The sequence below is a fragment of the Gorilla gorilla genome, chromosome 6 (assembly GCF_029281585.2).
Source record: "Gorilla gorilla gorilla isolate KB3781 chromosome 6, NHGRI_mGorGor1-v2.1_pri, whole genome shotgun sequence".
NCBI classification, from domain to species: domain Eukaryota; kingdom Metazoa; phylum Chordata; class Mammalia; order Primates; family Hominidae; genus Gorilla; species Gorilla gorilla.
The window spans coordinates 138,938,575-138,957,798 of NC_073230.2; the positions used below are offsets into that span (position 1 = coordinate 138,938,575).

The following is a 19,224-nucleotide window of genomic DNA, read 5'->3' on the forward strand; positions in this document are numbered from 1 at the left end:
CTCCCATGCTCAGTATACTTTTGACTATACTCTGAAAATATTTCTTCTTGTTTTCCTGCACTTACCTGTTAGTGTGCTCACACTCCTGTATTACAGAACATGTTCAGTAACTCATACACATGTAACACAGAAGTCTGCTTTCAGTTCACTTGGACCAACGTGGTTTAACTCTTGCTGCTTATTAAATGCTTTGCAAGCTAATGTAAGTACACTAACATTTTATAAATGTGATGAAAACTTACTCATGTTGGCCACTTTACAAAGTAGTCTATCAGTCCTCAAATAGTTAAACATATTATCCAGCAATTTCACTCCTAGGTATATACCCAAGAGAAATGCAAACATGTCTACACAAAAACTTGTGCACAAATATTTATAACACTCATAATAGCCAAAAGACAGCAATAACCCAAATGTCTATTATCTGACAAATAATGTGGTTTATCTACACAATGAAATATTATTCAGCCATAAGAAATTCCGATACACGCAACACGGATCAACCTTGAAAACATTATGCAAAGTGAAAAAAAAAACAGTCACAAAAGACCACATATTATATAATTACGTTTCTAAGAAGTGTCCAGAAAAGACAAATCCACAGAAACAAAAAGCAGATTCGTGGTTGCCTAGGGCGAATAGTTAAAGGGTACACATTTATTTTTGAGGTGATGAAAATCTTCTAAAATTGACTGTGGTGATGGCTGCATATAACTGAATGTATTAAAAACTACTGAATTACACACTTTAAATGGGTGAGTTGCATGTCTGTGAATTATAATTCAGTGAACCTGTTATTTTTTTAAAAAACCTGTTCTAAGACATGAGGTTCTTGACAGTCAGCAAACATCTTTCACAAAGCTTTTCTGGTCAATGGTAAAAGCTTTAGCAAAACTAAACATCAATTTACTTCATTGTAATTGGAACCAGATTGCAGTATTTTGATATGTACATTTTTAAAATGTGAATGTAGTTTAAGAAAACACATCATTACATCAGATATTCCAGGCAGCCTGCCATGAGACATCTTTACCAAAAAAACCATCTTAAAAGGAATCCATTTAATCAAGCTCGGAGTGTATGTTTTCTTGTTGCCTCAACTATATGCCATCATCTCCCCTAAAACTCTCTTGTTAAACAGTTCTGGACATGATTAATTCACTCATTAAGACAACAAATAGTCGAACCCTTATTGTGCACCAGGCACTGTTATAGTCACGTGTGTGTGTGCGTGTGCGTGTATAGAGAGAGAGAGACGAGAACAAGACAAAGTCCCCACTCATGGTGCTTACAATCCAAGGGGATAAGATAAATAATAAACAAATACTAGTTTTAGAAGCTTATTGAAAACGGGGTACTAGCCAGGCATAGTAGTATGCGCCTATAGTCCCAGCTACTGGGGAGGCTGAGATGGGAGGACTGTTCGAGCCTAGGAGCTCAAGGCTGCAGTGAGCTATTATCGCACCACTGCATTCCAGCCTGGGCAACAGAGTGCAACTCTGTTTCTATGTATTAAAAAATAATTTTAAAATTAAAAATATATATACAACTGGGTGCTGTGCTATGGAGGGGTGTGATTTCAGATGGAGTAGCTGGGAAAGGAAACTGCTCTGAGGAAGTAATATGTGAGATGAGTGAAGAAGGTGCCAACCACACAAAGATCAGGGGGGAATATCCCAGGTAGAGAAAATAATTTTTGAATGGCACAATCAGGTGGAGGCAGGGATTAACTGTGTTCTGCTGGTGACCAACCTTTCTCTGTGATTCTCATTTACCAATCTAGTTCAAGGATATCTGGCAAAAGTAACTTGCAGATTGTGGCTGGACTAAGAAGTCTTACCTACCTCAGACCACTAAAAGGTCGTACAAGTTCAACAAGAAGCAGCCATCCCTGGTTAAGCTCAGCCTCAACTGAGCTTTCCCTTCTTTTCTTGTGCCTCTCAGCAATGGTTACCTGTACCATTCATTCTTTCAACCCATACTGGTGAAGGGCACTGTGAGTCCTGGGCCTTACAGATGAATCAGACACACACCTGATAGCCCTTAAGATAGGAAATAATCTAGTAGCACAAAAAAATAGGCATAAACAACAAATACACAGTAGAAAGTAAAAGTGGACCATAAAAAAGGAGCTATAAAATGTAATGGTATCCAGAGGTTACTTCCAGCTGGAGAATCAGTGGAAGTATATGGGGTAGGAGCACTGGAGTAGGTAGACTCTATGAAGCCTGAGATTTGGACATGTGGAGGGAAAAACAGATTTATTTGTTGTATCCCTAATTAACTTCAAATACACAACTGACCCTTGAACAACATGGGTCCACGCACAGTTTGAACTGCATGGGTCCATTCACATGTGGTTTTCAATAAATACAGCTAGCCCTCCATGTCAGCGGGTTTCACAGGGATGACTGCGGGACTTGAGTAAGCATGAATTTTGGTATCTGCAGGTGGTCTGGGAACTGATCCCCTGCAGATACCAAGAGATGACTGTATTTTAAAGTATTTTCAGCTCCCCAACCAGGTGATAAGGAGGAAAGGCCTGATGCTCTTTATAACTCTCTGGGATATTCAGCATAGCATTTTGCAGAGCTGGGCAATTCATTTGTTGATTCCCTGTAAGAGATGGGGTGTCAATTTCAGCACTGAAGGTAAGGCTAAATTACTCTTCCTTCATAAGGAGGTTTTGGCCTTTGAAAAGATGATCCCCTAAAACCTCTTACTATATCATTTCTCTCTCATTTCAGAGGGACATTCCTAAGTAGTTTTAGTTTTTTCCAAAACCAAAATATGTATATATTATGTGCTTCTAATACATACATATAAAATGTTTGCACATGTATTCATGTGTGTGCACATGTATCACTATACCTTAAGTTTGGAATCTCAAAAAATCATTTTAAACTTCCACAGCTAAACTGATATATTTGTACTTAAGAGAAAATATTTTTTCCACTGATCAAACTTTCCCAGTCGGTCCCTCAAAAATCCCTTCCCATTACCAACAAAACATCTTAAACCAGAAAAGAAAAGCCAAACAACATTTTTTTAGGCAATGTCTCAACATCTCCAAAAAATATTCCATGGCCAAACTCACCATAGAGAGCTGTCCAAGTTTGATTAATTACATCTAGACACACAGTTCCTGACCTGAAACAGATGGAAAGAATGGCATGTTTTTAAAAATTAGAAAGTTAGTTGCATGTATCTGGCAACTAATTTTTACTTATCAAGAGAAATACTTTTAATAGAACTGTGAAAAAAAGAATCCCAGTTGGGGAAAAGTATGATGAGGAACAGAATAGTACCAGGTCTTGAAGTGTCACCTTACAGACTGAAAGGGGAAAATAGTAACTATGCAATGGAGAAACCAGACAACACCTGAACCAGGTGCTGAGAACACAAGGGGCAGACAGACCTTGTGTGTCTCTGAATGTGATACCCTAAGAAGGACACCATCTTACTTTGTAGTTTTCTGGCCTTAAGTGTGTTCATGCCCTGAATCTAATGATCAGGAAACATCAGACAAACACAAATTGAGGAACAATCTATAAAATAACTGGTCTATGTTATTTTAAAAAGTGGATTTTATAAAAGATAAAGGCAGGCTGAGGAACTAATCCTGATTAAAGCAGTTTAAAGAAACATGACAACTAAATGTAATGTGTGATTCTAGACTGGATCCTTTACTGAAAGAAAAAAGTGCTAAAAAGTAAGTTACTGGAATATGGCAGTAGATTAAATAAGCATTGCATTAAAGTTAAATTCCTGAATCTGACAACTATATACTGTGGATAGATAAGAGAACATCCTTGTTAGGATAACTGATACAATAAAATATTAACATTAAAGGACTAAGGGGCATGATGTATGTATATATACAACCTACTCACACAGGGTGCAGAAAAACCTGTTAGGTATGTTTGTGAAAGACAGTAAAACTTAGTGCCATGACAAATTAAAATTGCATCCCAAACAATAACATATTCTAAACAGCACTAGAAGTATAAAACAGGATATGCTGGAATATTTTAAAATATCATTAATAAAATATTAGAAGGAAAGAAGGGGATAAATAAGATTCATTAACTGAAATGAAACTATAGTCATTTTGCCTTACTATCAAGAATTGAGAAAATATTATAAGATCTGAAAATAGTCTATCTGTAGACTGAAAACAGATCTCTGAACTGTGTCTACAAAAAGAGAAGTGAGATGTGGAATATTACTACTGTTCGCTGGATAACAAGAAAAATGAAGGACCCAGTCATGACAATGGAAAAAACTAAGTGGTACAACAGCAGAATGTGAACTAAGTGATTGAGAACCTCATATCCTTTGGATTCTATCATTTACATGACCATTCATACAGTCCTACCTCCTGATAAGGTCCAAAAATATAACCGAGGCTTTTTATAACACAGAGAAACACTAATCATGAGCAGTTGCTGCTAAAATTGAAACATTTTAAAATAGTTACTTACGCTTCATCAATGTTGGGATGGAAAATTTTATTCATGAATCCTGTAAAAAGAGATGTTAATTAGCAGCAAAAAGTATCCAGAGAACAATAAAAGTATTTCAGTACTGGAAACAATTTCAGTATTGGGAAAAGGTGATAATACTTATAAATCACTACTTTCAACCTTAGATCTTTCGTTACTGATAAACATTATATTCTCCTGATAGCTCCAATTATTTAGAATACATCAGCATTCTATTAACAAATGAGCAAACTGGGAGAAATGCAGCTTCTTATACAAAACAATCATTAAAGCAACTGTTTTCTGAGCTATGAAGGTACTGCTCAAAGATAAATTATACTACTAAATGGTTCATAGCCAGTGTCATGATAAAAGTTAAGAAACTTCACTCTCCCAGAAGTTTTGTTGTTCAAGCTCTAAATCTGGAGGTTCTGCATTTGAACTTCTCCTTCTGACGCTCATTTACTGGTATCACTTGGCTACACTGTGCGCGGAACATGAATGAAACTGTTGAAATGCTAAAGGAATACCACTTCAAACCACAAAGGATTTCCTAAGAGCAGTGACCAAAATATTTCCTTTAACATTAGTCTACTCATTCAGGGAAACCCAGTTTTGATTAAAATTGGGGCAACCAAGCAAGGAGTTAAAAAAAAATACTCTAAGTTGGCTATATCTGTTGGAGGTTTAAGTTTTTAAAATTTTTCCTAGCAAACCAAGTACACACTTTAATAGCTATATGGCCATTTGTTCTTCAAGGAGAAATTAATAAAACCAGTTATTCAATCAGTCAGTATATATGCAAATGGCAATATTCTAAAGCAGAGACCCATTGTCAAAGGTGTCATTTTGTCATCCTTATCACTTCATTTCCTTTTAGGACTCTCATTCTCTTCCACACTTTCAATATCTGAAGTTCCTTATTAAGGTGAGTATCACCACCACTATCTCCGATCCCCACCCTCCATCACCCCCATCCCCACAGTCTCTCTCTCTCTCATTCATTCAGAACATATTTGGTCAGCACCTATACTGCAGGCATTGTGCTTGGATAGGGTACAAAAATAAGACAGTTCACTATTCTTGAGGAGGTCACACTGTGGCAGTGGGACAAGAGACACCAATAAATACCTGCAATCTGAATAAAGTATTGACACAGTAGGCAGAGTAAAACGGGAAGAGTCAGGAAAGATGCAGAGAAATGGCACTGGAGAAGGAGCCTCAAGTGAGGCGCTACAGAGATTGTCTCCAAAAACCTGAGAAACTTCCCCTGAAGGAGAAAACAGGGGATAAGAATACCAAGTCCAAGTAGTCCAGTCTTAGACCACTCTAGTCACTCACACTTTTAACTTTTGTTTTTAAATGCTCTGTGTTGAAACAGCATAATGTTCTATCTACTACAATCAAGAGGGCCTATGTGATGTTTAAGTTACTCTGATGGAAAAAAAACCTTTGTGTCCAATATTAATTTTTCATTAAGGAAATTAAAGACGTTTCAAAGTCTAGATTTAAGAAGCATGTGGTTTATGAAGACATTTTAATAATGGGAAATGTTCATGTCTTGGTATTAAGAGGAGAAAAATTAGGGTAAAAAACATTCTACATAACTTTAGAAAAATACTAATACACATGTCCCAGATGCCCCATGAGAGTATTTGTTGCAATATTATTTATAAAAGCCAACAGCCAAATTCAACCCTGTCAATGGGATAGGGTTGGATAAAGGGGAGTACATCCATCTACCTGACTCCTATACAGCCAAGGGTAATGAAGTAGATCCATGTGTATCAACTTGTATACATCTAAAGCTGAGTTGTTTTTTTTTTTAAGTTGCAGGATGTTATATTTACAGGCTGAGGTTATTTAAATAAACTAAAACAAACAACTACCAATTCTCCATGGTAACAAGTATAGGAAAACTGTACTGAACCAACATATACCAAATTTGCAAAAGTAATTGTTTCAGTTAGGGCACAGGACCAGGATCATGATAGGAAAAGGGAACAGAACGGGAAACAGTGGTTAAAAATGACTTTATCTGGCCAGGCACGGTGGCTCATGCGTGTAATCCCAGCACTTTGGGAGGCCAAGGTGGGTGGATCACCTGAGGTCAGGAGTTCAAGACCAGCCTGGCCAACATGGTGAAACCCTGTCTCTAGTAAAAAGAAATAAAAAATTAGCTGAGTGTGGTGGTGTGTGCCTGTCTGTAGTCCCAGCTACTCGGGAGACTGAGGTAGAGAATCACTTGAACCCAGGAGGCGGAGCTTGCAGTGAGCCAAGATCGCGCCACTGCACTCCAGCCTGGGTGACAGAGTGAGACTGTCTTTAAAAAAAAAAAAAAAAAAAAGACTTTAACATTATTAATATATTCCTTTTAAAAAGGGACAATGTGCTTCTATATTATTTGCTCTGTTTAAAACATATGCACATAAATAAGAAACTGAAAGTAAGTACAAATGTTAACAGTGTAGAATTCTTAGTGGTGGTAGTATTTTCTCCGCTGCACTTTTCAAATCTCATCACCACCTCACCACACCTGAACCAGAACTAGGATCACAGCAATGGGAAAAGGCTAGAAGAAAACAGGTGTGGATGGTTGTCATCTTTGCAAGATTCTCCCATTATTTCTACTTGCACTTTTGGCTCTCTGACATTTCTACAATGTGTAATTTTAATAGTTGAGCTTAAAAAAACTCCTAAATAAAAAGTTATCATAGTATCAGCTGGCCACAGTGGCTCTCGCCTGTAATCCCAACACTTTGGGATGCTAAGACGGACGGATTACTTGATGTCAGGAGTTTGAGACCAGCCTGGCCAACATGGTGAAACCCCATCTGTAACGAAAATACAAAAATTAGCCGGGCATGTGGTGCCCACCTGTAGTCCCAGCTACTCAGGAGGCTGAGGCAGGAGAATTGCTTGAACCTGGGAGGTGGAGGCTGCAGTGAGCCGAGATCACGCCACTGCACTCCAGCCTGGAAGCCAGAGCTAGACTCCGTTTCCAAAAAAAAGTTATACATAGTATCAAACATTCTAAAATAGACTGAATTATACAAGCATTAACTAGTGCTGAACTATTTTAAGAAAAAGCCAGTAAAACCAACCATTTTATTTGAAATCTCGTATCTTAACACTCTTGTTCAAATAATACAAATTCATTACCCTCCCCCTAAAATCAGAGGAACCTCAGGTTATAAGGTATGTGGTCCTCAAGATCAGTTATATATAGGAGTATGCTGCTATCACTACTGCAGGGAAGCTTTCTGATGAGTGGGGAACAATGCTGAGCCACTATGTGGTTTAATGCAAGAGAATGGTCCTACTATATGAAAAATATTGCCTGAAGCTACTATTAAGAATTAAAAATATGTTCTTGATACGTAAAATCCTGCCTCTGTGAGAACTCTCAAAACTAACACCTAATGAAGCAACGTCTGTGGCAAAGGTTCCCAATGCTGGCTACAGATGAGAAGCACTGGGAAGTTTTCATTTAAATAAACTAAAACCAATACTCAAAGACACAGGACTTAAGGGGAAATACCTGTAAGGAGAGGTCTTTAGAAAAAATAAGTCCTACATTAGAAGGTCACCGGCATTATGGAGAAAAACACAGCAAAGGAGGAAAACAGAAATGGAAAGGTTGGGGCGGGGTGGCAATTTTAAATGAGATGGTCAGGAAGGGACTTCCTGAGAAAGTGACTTGCTTTGAAGGAGGTGAAAGAGGAGCCACCTGGTACCAAGAGGAGAGGAGAAGGTCTCTATAGAGGGAATAGCCAAGTGCAAAGCACATTAGGAGCTTGCCTGATGCTCTGAAGTTTTTTCCTGAAACTGAAGGGATTTGAAAAAGGGGCAGAAAATGAGAAGTGATGTCACAGAGGTGATCAGCATTTGGGGCCCTTTTAAGGACACTGGCTTTTATTCAAGGGAGATGGGGGGGCCACTGAGACTAGTGCCTGAACAGTGACATATTCACATACTTGGCTTAACAAATGGCTTGTGTCCTAAAATAGGCTAGTTGGGGAACAGCTCAATCAGCTCACAGCACCTGAGTGCTGGGGAATGGCAGATCTTAAGCAAAACAAAATGGGAATCCTACAGGGCATTATGCTTCAACGATCTGAGGCCACGGGGCATTTAAAGGTGTTAGGTCAAGAAAATAACTATGGTAAGCTTTAAATGTTTATCAAAACGTCTCTGAAAGACTAAGGTGCCTCCCTCATTGGACATGACCTGGAGAGCACACTTGGAATTAACAGTGTCTATACAGTTTTCAATTAAATCTAGATTTGGCTTAGTTGAGTACAGGAATAAATAACAGAACCAAAAACGACTTGGTAAACATACGCTTTAGTAATAAATGGTTTGGAGCTCAGTCTCCAGTGTCCCTGCTAAGTATAGAACACCATCTGAGCACTAGGACAGAGGGCAGAATCACACCACAAAGCAAAGTACTAAACAGGGACATGGGTTCTAGCCCCAACTAATCAACTGCAGGCCCTGGGCAAGTCACTTCACCTTGTGGGGTCTGTTTCTTTACCTACGAAGACAAATAGTTGAACTATATGATCTCCCAAATCTCCACTCTTACTCTATTTCTGAAGGCCCTATCAGCTCTAAAAATCTAGCATTTAATAACAATGGCAAGCACTCTGAGAACAGAGGAATTATGGGGAAATATCCAAGAGTTAAGTCCTTAAAGGAAATTAATTCTGTAAGGCAGCATTTTTAGGTACAGAAATTTTCTAGAGAATACAAAACCACCAACATGATAAAATACCATAAAGAGCCACAAAACAAACCCTCTGACTCTTCCAAAGTAGGCAGAAACAGTTTATAACCTTGCCTTTGAGGGATGAACACAACCAGACCAACTCTTATCAAGTAACTTTCTACTTTCTAAACTAAAATGATCTCTTCCAATACTAGGTGTTTTTTTTTTGTTTTTTTTTTGTTTTTTTTTTTTTGAGATAAGGTCACTTCGTTACCCAGGCAGGAGTGTGGTGGTGCAGCACCTTGCTCACTGCAACCTGCGCCTCCTGGGTTCAAGAGATTCTCCTGCCTCAGCCTCCCAAGTAGCTGGGATTACCACAACCAGCTAATTTTTGTATTTTTTGGTAGAGATGGGGTTTCACCATGTTGGCCAGGCTGGTCTTGAACTCCTGACCTCAAGTGATCCACCCACCTCAGCCTCCAAAAGTGTGGGGAATTACAGGCGTGAGCCACTGCACCTGGCCCTCGGGCTTAATTGTTAGAAAAATATCCAAAGCAAATACATGGAAAAGAGCATATCTCCTTGACATTTGTTCTTAGACAAGCTGTGGGCAGTGTTTCTGGCAAAGCCATTTACATTCTGGATAATGATGCCAACAATGGAACTCCTGGACAAGGAGGGGGGAGACAGAGAAAGAACGGGCCAGAAACTCGGAAAAGGAATGTTCTCAGGACTGTGTGAGTTGGCCCTGGCATGTTCTCCTTCCTTTTGGCAATGCTATCATCACACTAATGAATATGTCTGCAACAAGGGAATTTTCCCAACACTTGTTTCCATTAGACCAGGAACTATTTTCAAGATATTTTAAGAGAACATATTTTGAAAACTGCTTTTATGGCAACATAAGTAGAAGTAGCAGGTTATTTTTAATCTACATGATTTAAGATTTTATTCACTACCAGGCATTTTCTTTTTCTTTTCTTTCTTTTTTTTTTTTTTTTTTTTTTTGAGACAGAATCTCACTCTATCACTCAGGCTGGAGTGCAGTGGGGATCTCGGCTCACTGCAGCCTCCACCTCACGGGTTCAAGCTATTCTCCTGCCTCAGCCTCCCAAGTAGCTGGGACTACAGGTGCCCACCACCACACCCAGCTAATTTTGTTGTATTTTTAGTAGAGATGGGGTTTCACCATGTTAGCCAGGATTGTCTCGATCTCCTGACCTCATGATCCACCGACCTCAGCCTACCAAAGTGCTGGGATTATAGGAGTGAGCCACGGTGCCCGGCCACTACCAGACATTTTCTTAACAACATATTTCAGTGATTTGACCAGATTAAAATCAGAACTCCTTAAGTTTTTTGGACAGTTATTCTCTGGCGTAGTTCTAGCACTCGTTAAAGGGGATGGGAAGGATCATACAACAGGAATAAATGTCCAGCTAAAATGCTTACCCTTCTCTGTCCTGCATCTTTTAGCAGAAGGGAATTAGGTAATTTATAATTCTGGAGAAGGAATCCAAATCACACTTAATATAAAACTATTATTATATATCTTAAAAAATAAAAAGTACAGATTACAACAGAAAAATATGCCTTGCTTTTGCTTGTTCCACTCCAATACTCAACTGCTCTAGAATAACAAATCTCATGACCCATAGGCTAATAGGCAGTGAAAATAAATAACATCGTGCTAAGTCATGCTGAAAAACTGGTTTTTATTTCAGCCTCTGTGTCCAGTCCCAGGAAGGGGTCTATACAGAGTTGTACACACTTCTGAGTAACTTCTGACATTGGGGTCAATATGTAAATAAATGAGGCAAAGCTTCACCTATTTTTCCATCTTTGTTCCCTTTATTTGAGAGGATATTAATGATCAAATTTGTGGGTAGATGAAATACTTTGGGCCAATCACCAGAAATTTCACCTGTCAGAATTATCTTGACAAAAGGAGAGGTTAGACAAACGACTTGTGAATCAAGGTAAATCCACCCTACGGTAAACAGGTGAAGATCACCAAAGGCCAAAACAGCAGCTACATCCCAGGGATAAAATGAGCCTAGGCTAAGGTGGTTCAGACAGCTGTGGCTGATGCAATTGCATTATAAGCTTATGAATTCCTGTGAGAAAACAGTTAAGTGAATACATTAAGTCATTCTGATTGTCTATCTTCAGAACAACTGCCCACATAAAGTAGACTGTTCACAACCAAACTGATTAATTCTATTTTTTCAGTAGGTATAATTGTTTAAAATATTATTAAAGACTGAATCTCATCTTCCTTTGCAGTATCTCAGACTATAAATTATTTAAGGGTAATAACTTGGATCTCTGTTCCTAGCACACAGGGTGACCAGAGTTGGGGTGTTCCAATTGAGTAAGGGCGGGGGGGTGCTGCCAGCTCCACTAGTGACAGACATTGGCCAGCTGTGTGCAGGAGTCCACTATCTGACAGATTTTCATCTTACCTCAGACAGCCAGGCCCCGCCTGAGGCAGCCTGTACCCGGGTAGAAATCTCTTCAGAAAGCTGAGCCTTTCCTACTCAGGAGAGATGGACCTGGGCCTGTCTCTTCTTGGGTGAGGAACCAGGCAAGGAGCTCACTCTCAATGCCCTGTGTCATGGGAACCTCTGAACTGATCCTGTGTGTGTTCAGGAGATCTAAACTCAACAAGGGGTCCTCTTTTCTGTTTCTTCCTTTCTCTCTGATAATATGGAGTCTGAGGAATGGGCTAGATGGATAAGAAAAGGTCATTTATAACTAAGAAAAGGTGAAGTGTTATCCTTCAATAGCATAACCCTTCTACCAACCTAGTGGATTATCAAAACCTCTGGCCTACTTTGGTTTCATTTTTGGGAGACTAACTTCTGTTTTGTTTTCATAGTTTATCTTTCAATCGCTTGGTCGTTCATATAACCACACTGTTGGGTTCAGGCAGTACTTATTTCCATGGTCAGAGACAATACAGTACAGAATTGGACTTGAACTCACAAGACCCAACTACAATTCTCTACCACTCTTAGAGTTGTAGTTAAAAGATCACGCTCCAAAAGATAAATGTTTGAGGTGAAAGATATCCCAATTACCCTGTTTTGATCATTACGTATTGCATATATGTACCAAAATAGCACATGTACCCCAAAAATGTGTGTAACTGATGTAACAATACATTTTTTAAAAAGGACCAGGCTCCAGTCAGAATGCCTAAATGCCACTGTGTGAGCCTCTGGGGCAATCTACTTCATCTCTTTGCCTTTCTGTTCCCTTATTCCTAAAACTAGGTTAAATAATGGTATCTACACATCATTAATCGTGAAGATTAAATGAGTTAATATATGTAAAGCATTTGAACAGTAACTGGCATACAGTAAGCATGCAGTAATGTTAGAATTAGCTTAATAAGTTAAATGAACAAGTAATTTCATCTTACTGTCTTCATCCTAAAACTGATTAATATTTACCCTATGTGTCCATCTCTTAATGCTCTTACAAGTGTCAAGAACATGAGAGGATATTATGATTTAGATATGTTTCCCATAACTGTCACACTAGAAATGGAAAATACAATTATAATTTTTATTTTTAATATTTATTATTTGTGTGACACAGCCCCAGGAGGTCCTGAGAACATGTGCCCCATATTTATTATTAAGAAGACCATCCTTTCTTGATGTGCAAGCAAAAATTAGATTAAAAAAAAAAACATCCTGACTGCATTTGGTATAAAAAACAAGCACATACACACTAAACTGGAAGCCAGAAGATGGACTCTGCAACTAGTGAGTAGTCATACATCTCAGCCTCATTTTTTTCCATCCTTAAAATCAGGCAAATTGGATGTCATAATCTCTAAACTTCCACTAACAACACAGTTTTCACCAACACCAGGAATATAAGCAAATCTCAAACCGTGAACAGGTTTCTAAAAAGAACTAAGACAATGCTTTTGTTGTTTTCAAAAGAATTTCAGTTTAAAGAAAAAGGAAGCCAAAAATACTTGTTTTCATTATGACACCAAATCCTAAAGGGAAAGAAATAGATTTAATGCCAAAAAGATGTCAGAATAACCAGCTCAAAAGCTAGAGGTCACCCAATACAGAGTAGGAACTAACCTAGGCAGCAATTGTGATGGAAGTTTTAAATAGCAAATGAAAAGATTATATAATAATGAGCTGTCAAAGGCAGAATTAAAACTGGCATAAGTCAACTTCAAGAAAGAAATGGACAAGTCCTCTGATAGTAACAAGCACATGCAAAAGCAGGGTTATCCTTAGAGGTGGCAGCCTGGGGAATGGGGTGGGAAAGCTAACTGTACTATTTTTACTCTGGCTAATAGCAAGATGAAGGTAAATGAATTTAGACATTACAGCCTGCTCACAGCAGGTTTCACATTAAAAGGGCCCATTTGACCACTGGCTTCTCTCACTGAGAACTTCAGCACCTGGCTTGGCCCCCAAGTTGCTCTCTGCCCCAACTCCTGTCATTTTTGGTGACAATACAGACCATACTCCTGACACCCGGGTCTCTCTCTCTTTTTTTTTTTTGGAGACAGAGTTTCATTCTTGTTGCCCAGGCTGGAGTGCAATGGCACGATCTTGGCTCACTGCAACCTCTGCCTCCCGGGTTCAAGCGATTCTCCTGCCTCAGTCTCCTGAGTAGCTGGGATTACAGGCATGTGCCACCATGCCCAGCTAATTTTGTATTTTTAATATAGAGACGGGGTTTCTCTATGTTGGTCAGGCTGGTCTTGAACTCCTAACCTCAGGTGATCCGCCTGCCTCGGCCTCCCAAAGTGCTGGGATTACAGACGTGAGCCACCGTGCCCGGCTTGTTTCTTAAGCTTTTCCTCAGTGACCTTTCTTCTATTCCATTCCACTTCATGCTCCCCAGGACATACCCTGACCTTTGTCATTCCCTCCACAATCACGTATCTACCTCCACAATCACAAATTTAGACATCTCCTATCCTACCAATCCCCTGTCCTTGCCAAAAGCTTCCCACCCCAGGAATCATTAATTCTTTCACCTGTTAACTGTAATCCACAGATTCTCCCATTTTCTTCCCAACTACCAGCCCTCTTATCTTCACTGGCTTCTTACTCAGCTTAAGATTTAAGAGCCATCACCATCCTCACTCTCAAGCAATCCTCTGCAAATCCCCTGTCCTCTCCCCTCCAAAATGCCCATCTAGCAAATCTACCACAGGAAGCATCATTCACATTTGCTCAATTTGGACTTGAGGGTACCAGGAGGTAGGCATTCATTCACTCACACGAATATTCTTCTGCAGAAAGGGCACTGTATCAGGCCCTGAGTAGTGAGTATTTGGGAGGACAGGGGTGGTGGTAGCAAAACAGACCCAGGGGCTGCCTTCATGGAGTTCACATCTACTGAGCTGGCAGGGAGGAGAGACATAAGTAAACAAATATATACCAGTTTATCTAAACATGCTCAACAGCCTTTCTTGGACTCAGCATCACCTACAATCTTCCCTTCCCCTTTCTCTAGTGGTTCGCTCCCCCAGTCTCCCATGACTGTTACATTTTACCACAATCCTGCAAATCTACTTTCTTTCTCTCCCTTTGTTCCCCTAACTCTCTCCTCTAGTTCTTTCACTAAATAGCCTTGTCCCTTTTCTTTGAGAAGATGAAAGCCAATTGGCAGGATCCTTCATTTTCCATAAAAATTTCTAAACTCCTCCCTGCACACACACTCTTTCTCCCTGCCTCAATGGCTTGCACGCATGTTCCCCTCTTCTGAAACACCAGGCCTCTGGGTTCTGATCCTGCTCCCTCCTTCCTTCTCAATGGTGGTGCTCCTGCAATTCTCTTCCCAACTCCAGCATCACCAAGCTCTCCCTTTTCTAAACATCTCTCTACAATAAGCACTTTAAAATCCTTCAGAATCTTCCATTTAAAAATTAAAAACAGGCCAGGCATGGTGGCTCACACCTGCTGTCCCAGCACATTGGGAGGCCAATGTGGGCAGATCGCTTGAGTATAGGAGTTCAAGACCAGCCTGAGCAACATGGTGAAACCCATGGCTACAAAAAATGCAAAAAAATTAGCCAAGCGTGGTGGCCCATGCCTGGAGTCCCAGAGGTCCAAGCTGCAGTGAGCCACGATTATGCCACTGCAGTCCAGCTTGGATGATTTCCTTAATGGAGCCACATTTCTTCAGAGCGGTGTATGTCTAGAACAAAGTTTCTTGACCTTGGCAGCCTTGTCCAAGCCACCAGCATCTCCGGCTACAAAAGCTTTTATAACTGTGCTTCTATCCCGTCACTGTCTCTTGTCCCACAGCAGTAGAATGATCATTAAAAAACAAAATCAGACCTTTCACTCCCCCGCTGAAAACTATGTAATCTTTCTATTACATTTAAAATGAAAGTCGAGCCTTTAACCTGGCCTACAAAGCGGTCTGTGAACTCAACCCTGCCTGCCGCTTGGCCCGTGTGTCACACACCTCACATTTTACCCAGTTTTCCAGGCTGGGGCCTTTGTACTCAAAATTTCTTCTGCCTGGAAAGCTCTTACCCCTGATTTTGGAGGATCAGGGCTGGTTTTTTTTTGTTTTGTTTTGTTTTTAATCTTTTTAAGTCTCAGCTCAAATTTACTTTGTGAGACCCTTCCTGAATATCTGATCCAAGGTACCTATTCTATCCATTAATTCTCTGCATAAAGCTATCAGAAGTTTTAAATTTTGCTTTATCTTCGCACTCCAAAAGAACATAAAGTATTAAGAGAGCAATTTGTTCACTTCTGTATCTACAGCACCCAGAATAACGCCCAGCTCGCAGTAGGTATCCAATAACTTTGTGAAACTGATTGGAAGAAATGATGTAGGCCACAGCCAAAGCCTCAGCTGCCAGACATAATTTTTGAAAAATGTTATTTTCAGAACATCAGTAAAAGAGCTTTTAACAATGGCTTATATTCTCATAGCATTATCTCTATTTTTTTTACAAAACCTTCCTTACTTACTAGAATCTTGTTTCTCTCTACTGGAATTCAAAAGATTCTTATCATTGGCCAGGCATGTTGGCTCATGCCTGTAATCCCAGCACTTCGGGAGGCCAAGGCAGGCAGATCACCTGAGGTCAGGAGTTCAACACCAGCCTGGGCAACATGGTAAAACCCCATCTCTCCTACAATACAAAAATTAGCTTGGCGTGTTGGCACGTGCCTGTAATCCCAGCTATTCGGGAGACTGAGGCAGGAGAATCACTTGAACCCGGGGGGCTGAGGTTGCAGTAAGCTGAGATTGTGCCATTGCACTCCAGCCTGTGCAACAGAACAAGACTCTGTATCAAATAAAAAAAAAAAAAAACATATAGATCACTACAGAGTAGCCATTATGTAACTGTTTGGGACAGGACTAAAGTCATAACCACGGTTATTAGAGAAGTACATAGGTGATCTGAATGGAATTTTGCCTCCCCAGCCCCAAAATTCATTTTATTTGAGATGGAGTCTCACTCTTGTCGCTCAGGCTGGAGTGTAGTGGCGCCATCTCAGCTGACTGCAGCCTCTGCCTCCTGGGTTCTGGGTTCAAGTAATTCTCCTTCCTCCGTCTCTCGAGTAGCTGGGACTACAGGCACGCGCCACCATGCCCGGCTACTTTTTATATATATATATTTTTAGTAGACACGGGGTTTCACCATGTTGGTGAGGCTGGTCTCGAACTCCTGGCCTCAAGTGAACCTCCTGCCTCGGCCTCCCAACGTGCTGGTATTACAGGCATGAGTCATCGTGCCCAGTCCCAGAATTCATTTTATTTGTGAAAATACAGTGGTACAAGTAGGCCTTTGTTAAATGACTAACCTGAAACCTCTTGTGAATGACAAACTCCTCTCTACTCCAAATACTGGCCCATCCCTGCTTAAATACTGCTCAATGAAGTTACTCATGCTAGTTCTTGAGGGAGTAACTCTAGAATGATTCCATCTAGGAAGACATAAGAGAAAATGATAAGTATTCTAAGTTCTATAGGTAGTTTAGTCATGCCATATTATAAACCTCCACTCCAAAAATAGTGTGAGGTCATTTCTGGCCAGAGTGAAATAAAAAATGTATAATGCCTGAACAGTCTATTATTCTGACAATGAAAAAGATTAATGCAGTTCCCTTTATCACTTGCATGAGTAAAAATATATATATATATATATATATTGGCTGGGCGCGGTGGCTCACGCCTGTAATCTCAGCACTGTGGGAGGCCAAGGTGGGTGGATCACCTGAGGTCAGGCATTTAAGACCAGCCTGGCCAACATGGTGAAACCCCGTCTCTACTAAAAAACACAAAAATTAGCAGGGCATGATGGAGCATGCCTGTAATCCCAGCTACTCAGGAGGCTGAGGCAGGAGAATTGCTTGAACCCGGGAGGCGGAGGTTGCAGTTAGCTGCAATGGTGCCACCGCACTCTGGCCTAGGTGACAGAGCAAGACTCCGTCTCAAAAAAAAAAAAAAAAAAAGAATTATGGCACACTGGTTATCAGAGTATATGTCAGACTGGGAGATTTAAGAGGAACTCTGACAGGTTGTCTAGTCTAGTGGAACAGGGCAACCTAAACCATCCTGATAGTCTGACCCAATTTTAAAGGCCATTAATATAGCTCAGAGTATTTTTTTTTTTTTTTTTTGAGACAAGAGTCTCGCTCTGTTGCCCAGGCTGGAGTGCCGTGGCACGATCTTGGCTCACGCAAGCTCCACCTCCCGGGTTCACGCCATTCTCCTGCCTTAGCCTCCCAAGTAGCTGGGAATACAGGCGCCCGCCACCATGCCCGGCTAATTTTTTGTATTTTTTAGTAGAGACAGCATTTCACTGTGTTAGCCAGGATGGTCTCGATCTCCTGACCTCGTGATCCACCCGCCTCAGCCTCCCAAAGTGCTGGGATTACAGGCGTGAGCCACCACGCCCAGCCAGCTCAGAGTATTTTAACTATTGTATTGCCCATGACTTTTTCATTTTGTCTCCATTTACTCAAATGGGTTTGGCAAGTTCTTGCTTCATGCCACTAACATCAAATTCTTTTTTTTTTTTTTTTGTTTTTAATTTCTTGAGACCGGTTTCACTCTGTCACCCAGGCTGGAGTGCAGTGATGCTATCTCAGCACACTGCAACCTCTGCCTCCTGGGCTCAAGTGATTCTCCCACCTCAGCCTCCCGAGTAGCTGGAACTAAAGGTATACACCACCATGCCCAGCTAATTTTTGTATTTTTTTTTTTTTAGAGATGGGGTTTCTCCATATTGCTCAGGCTGGTCTCAAACCCCTCGTCTCCAGTGATGTGCCCGCTTCGGCCTCCCCAACATGCTGGGATTACAGGATGAGCCACTGTGCTCGGCCTCACATCAAGTTCTATGGCAGCACGAGCTTGCTGGTTTTGTACCTGACCATTCTACCAACATTCAGCAAACCATTCAGCAGTCCCTCCAGAATCCTGTTCTCAACCATTCCTCTTACCTTCCCAGCTTTGGTATCATCGAATTGCAACCCAGACGCAATGCATACAGCCTGCTCCTAGTAGAGGGTCCTCCTCACTGAAAATACGTAGATATAGATCGGTAGCATTTCACAAATTGGTTTCTAAACTTGTTACCTGTACCTTATAACACAGTTTTCTAATTTTTAAGAAGTATAAATGATGACAGGGTTCCTAGGCTGCTCTTAAAGTTATTTACAAAAGATTCTAAAATATTCTATAGTTCTATCTGAAATTAGGATACGATTCTGTTAATAGTAGCCAATAATCATTTAAATGTAAGATAAAATGACGTCTTAATTTTATCTGGAATGCTAGTGTTTAAGTAAAGTAGATATGATATGAAGGAGAATATAACAGACCCAGAAGAGAACTTCTGGATGTTCTTTAGTGGCTATAAGCCCTGAATTTAATTTTTTATATATATATAATTTTTTTTTTTTTTTTGAGACAGAGTCTCGCTCTGTTGCCCAGGCTGGAGTGCAGTGGCACGATCTTGGCTCCCTGCAGGCTACGCCTCCTAGGTTCACGCCATTCTCCTGCCTCAGC

The 19,224-nt window shown here is 40.4% G+C and overlaps 1 protein-coding gene across 2 annotated transcripts in view; it reads right to left on the minus strand.

Moving 5' to 3' along the window:
- The window catches only part of UBE2H (ubiquitin conjugating enzyme E2 H), a 119,264-nt gene that overhangs the window by 23,677 nt on the left and 76,363 nt on the right, over positions 1-19,224 (minus strand). Inside the window, exons 4-5 of one of the 2 annotated variants that reach the window (XM_019031231.4) lie at positions 4,485-4,524; positions 3,098-3,150 (exon numbers count right to left, since the gene is read on the minus strand). The exons of the other annotated variant lie outside the window; for it this stretch is intronic. Coding sequence (XP_018886776.1) covers positions 3,098-3,150; positions 4,485-4,524 — 93 coding nt within the window. The remainder of the gene's footprint in view (positions 1-3,097; positions 3,151-4,484; positions 4,525-19,224) is intronic. 2 annotated transcript variants of the gene reach the window in all.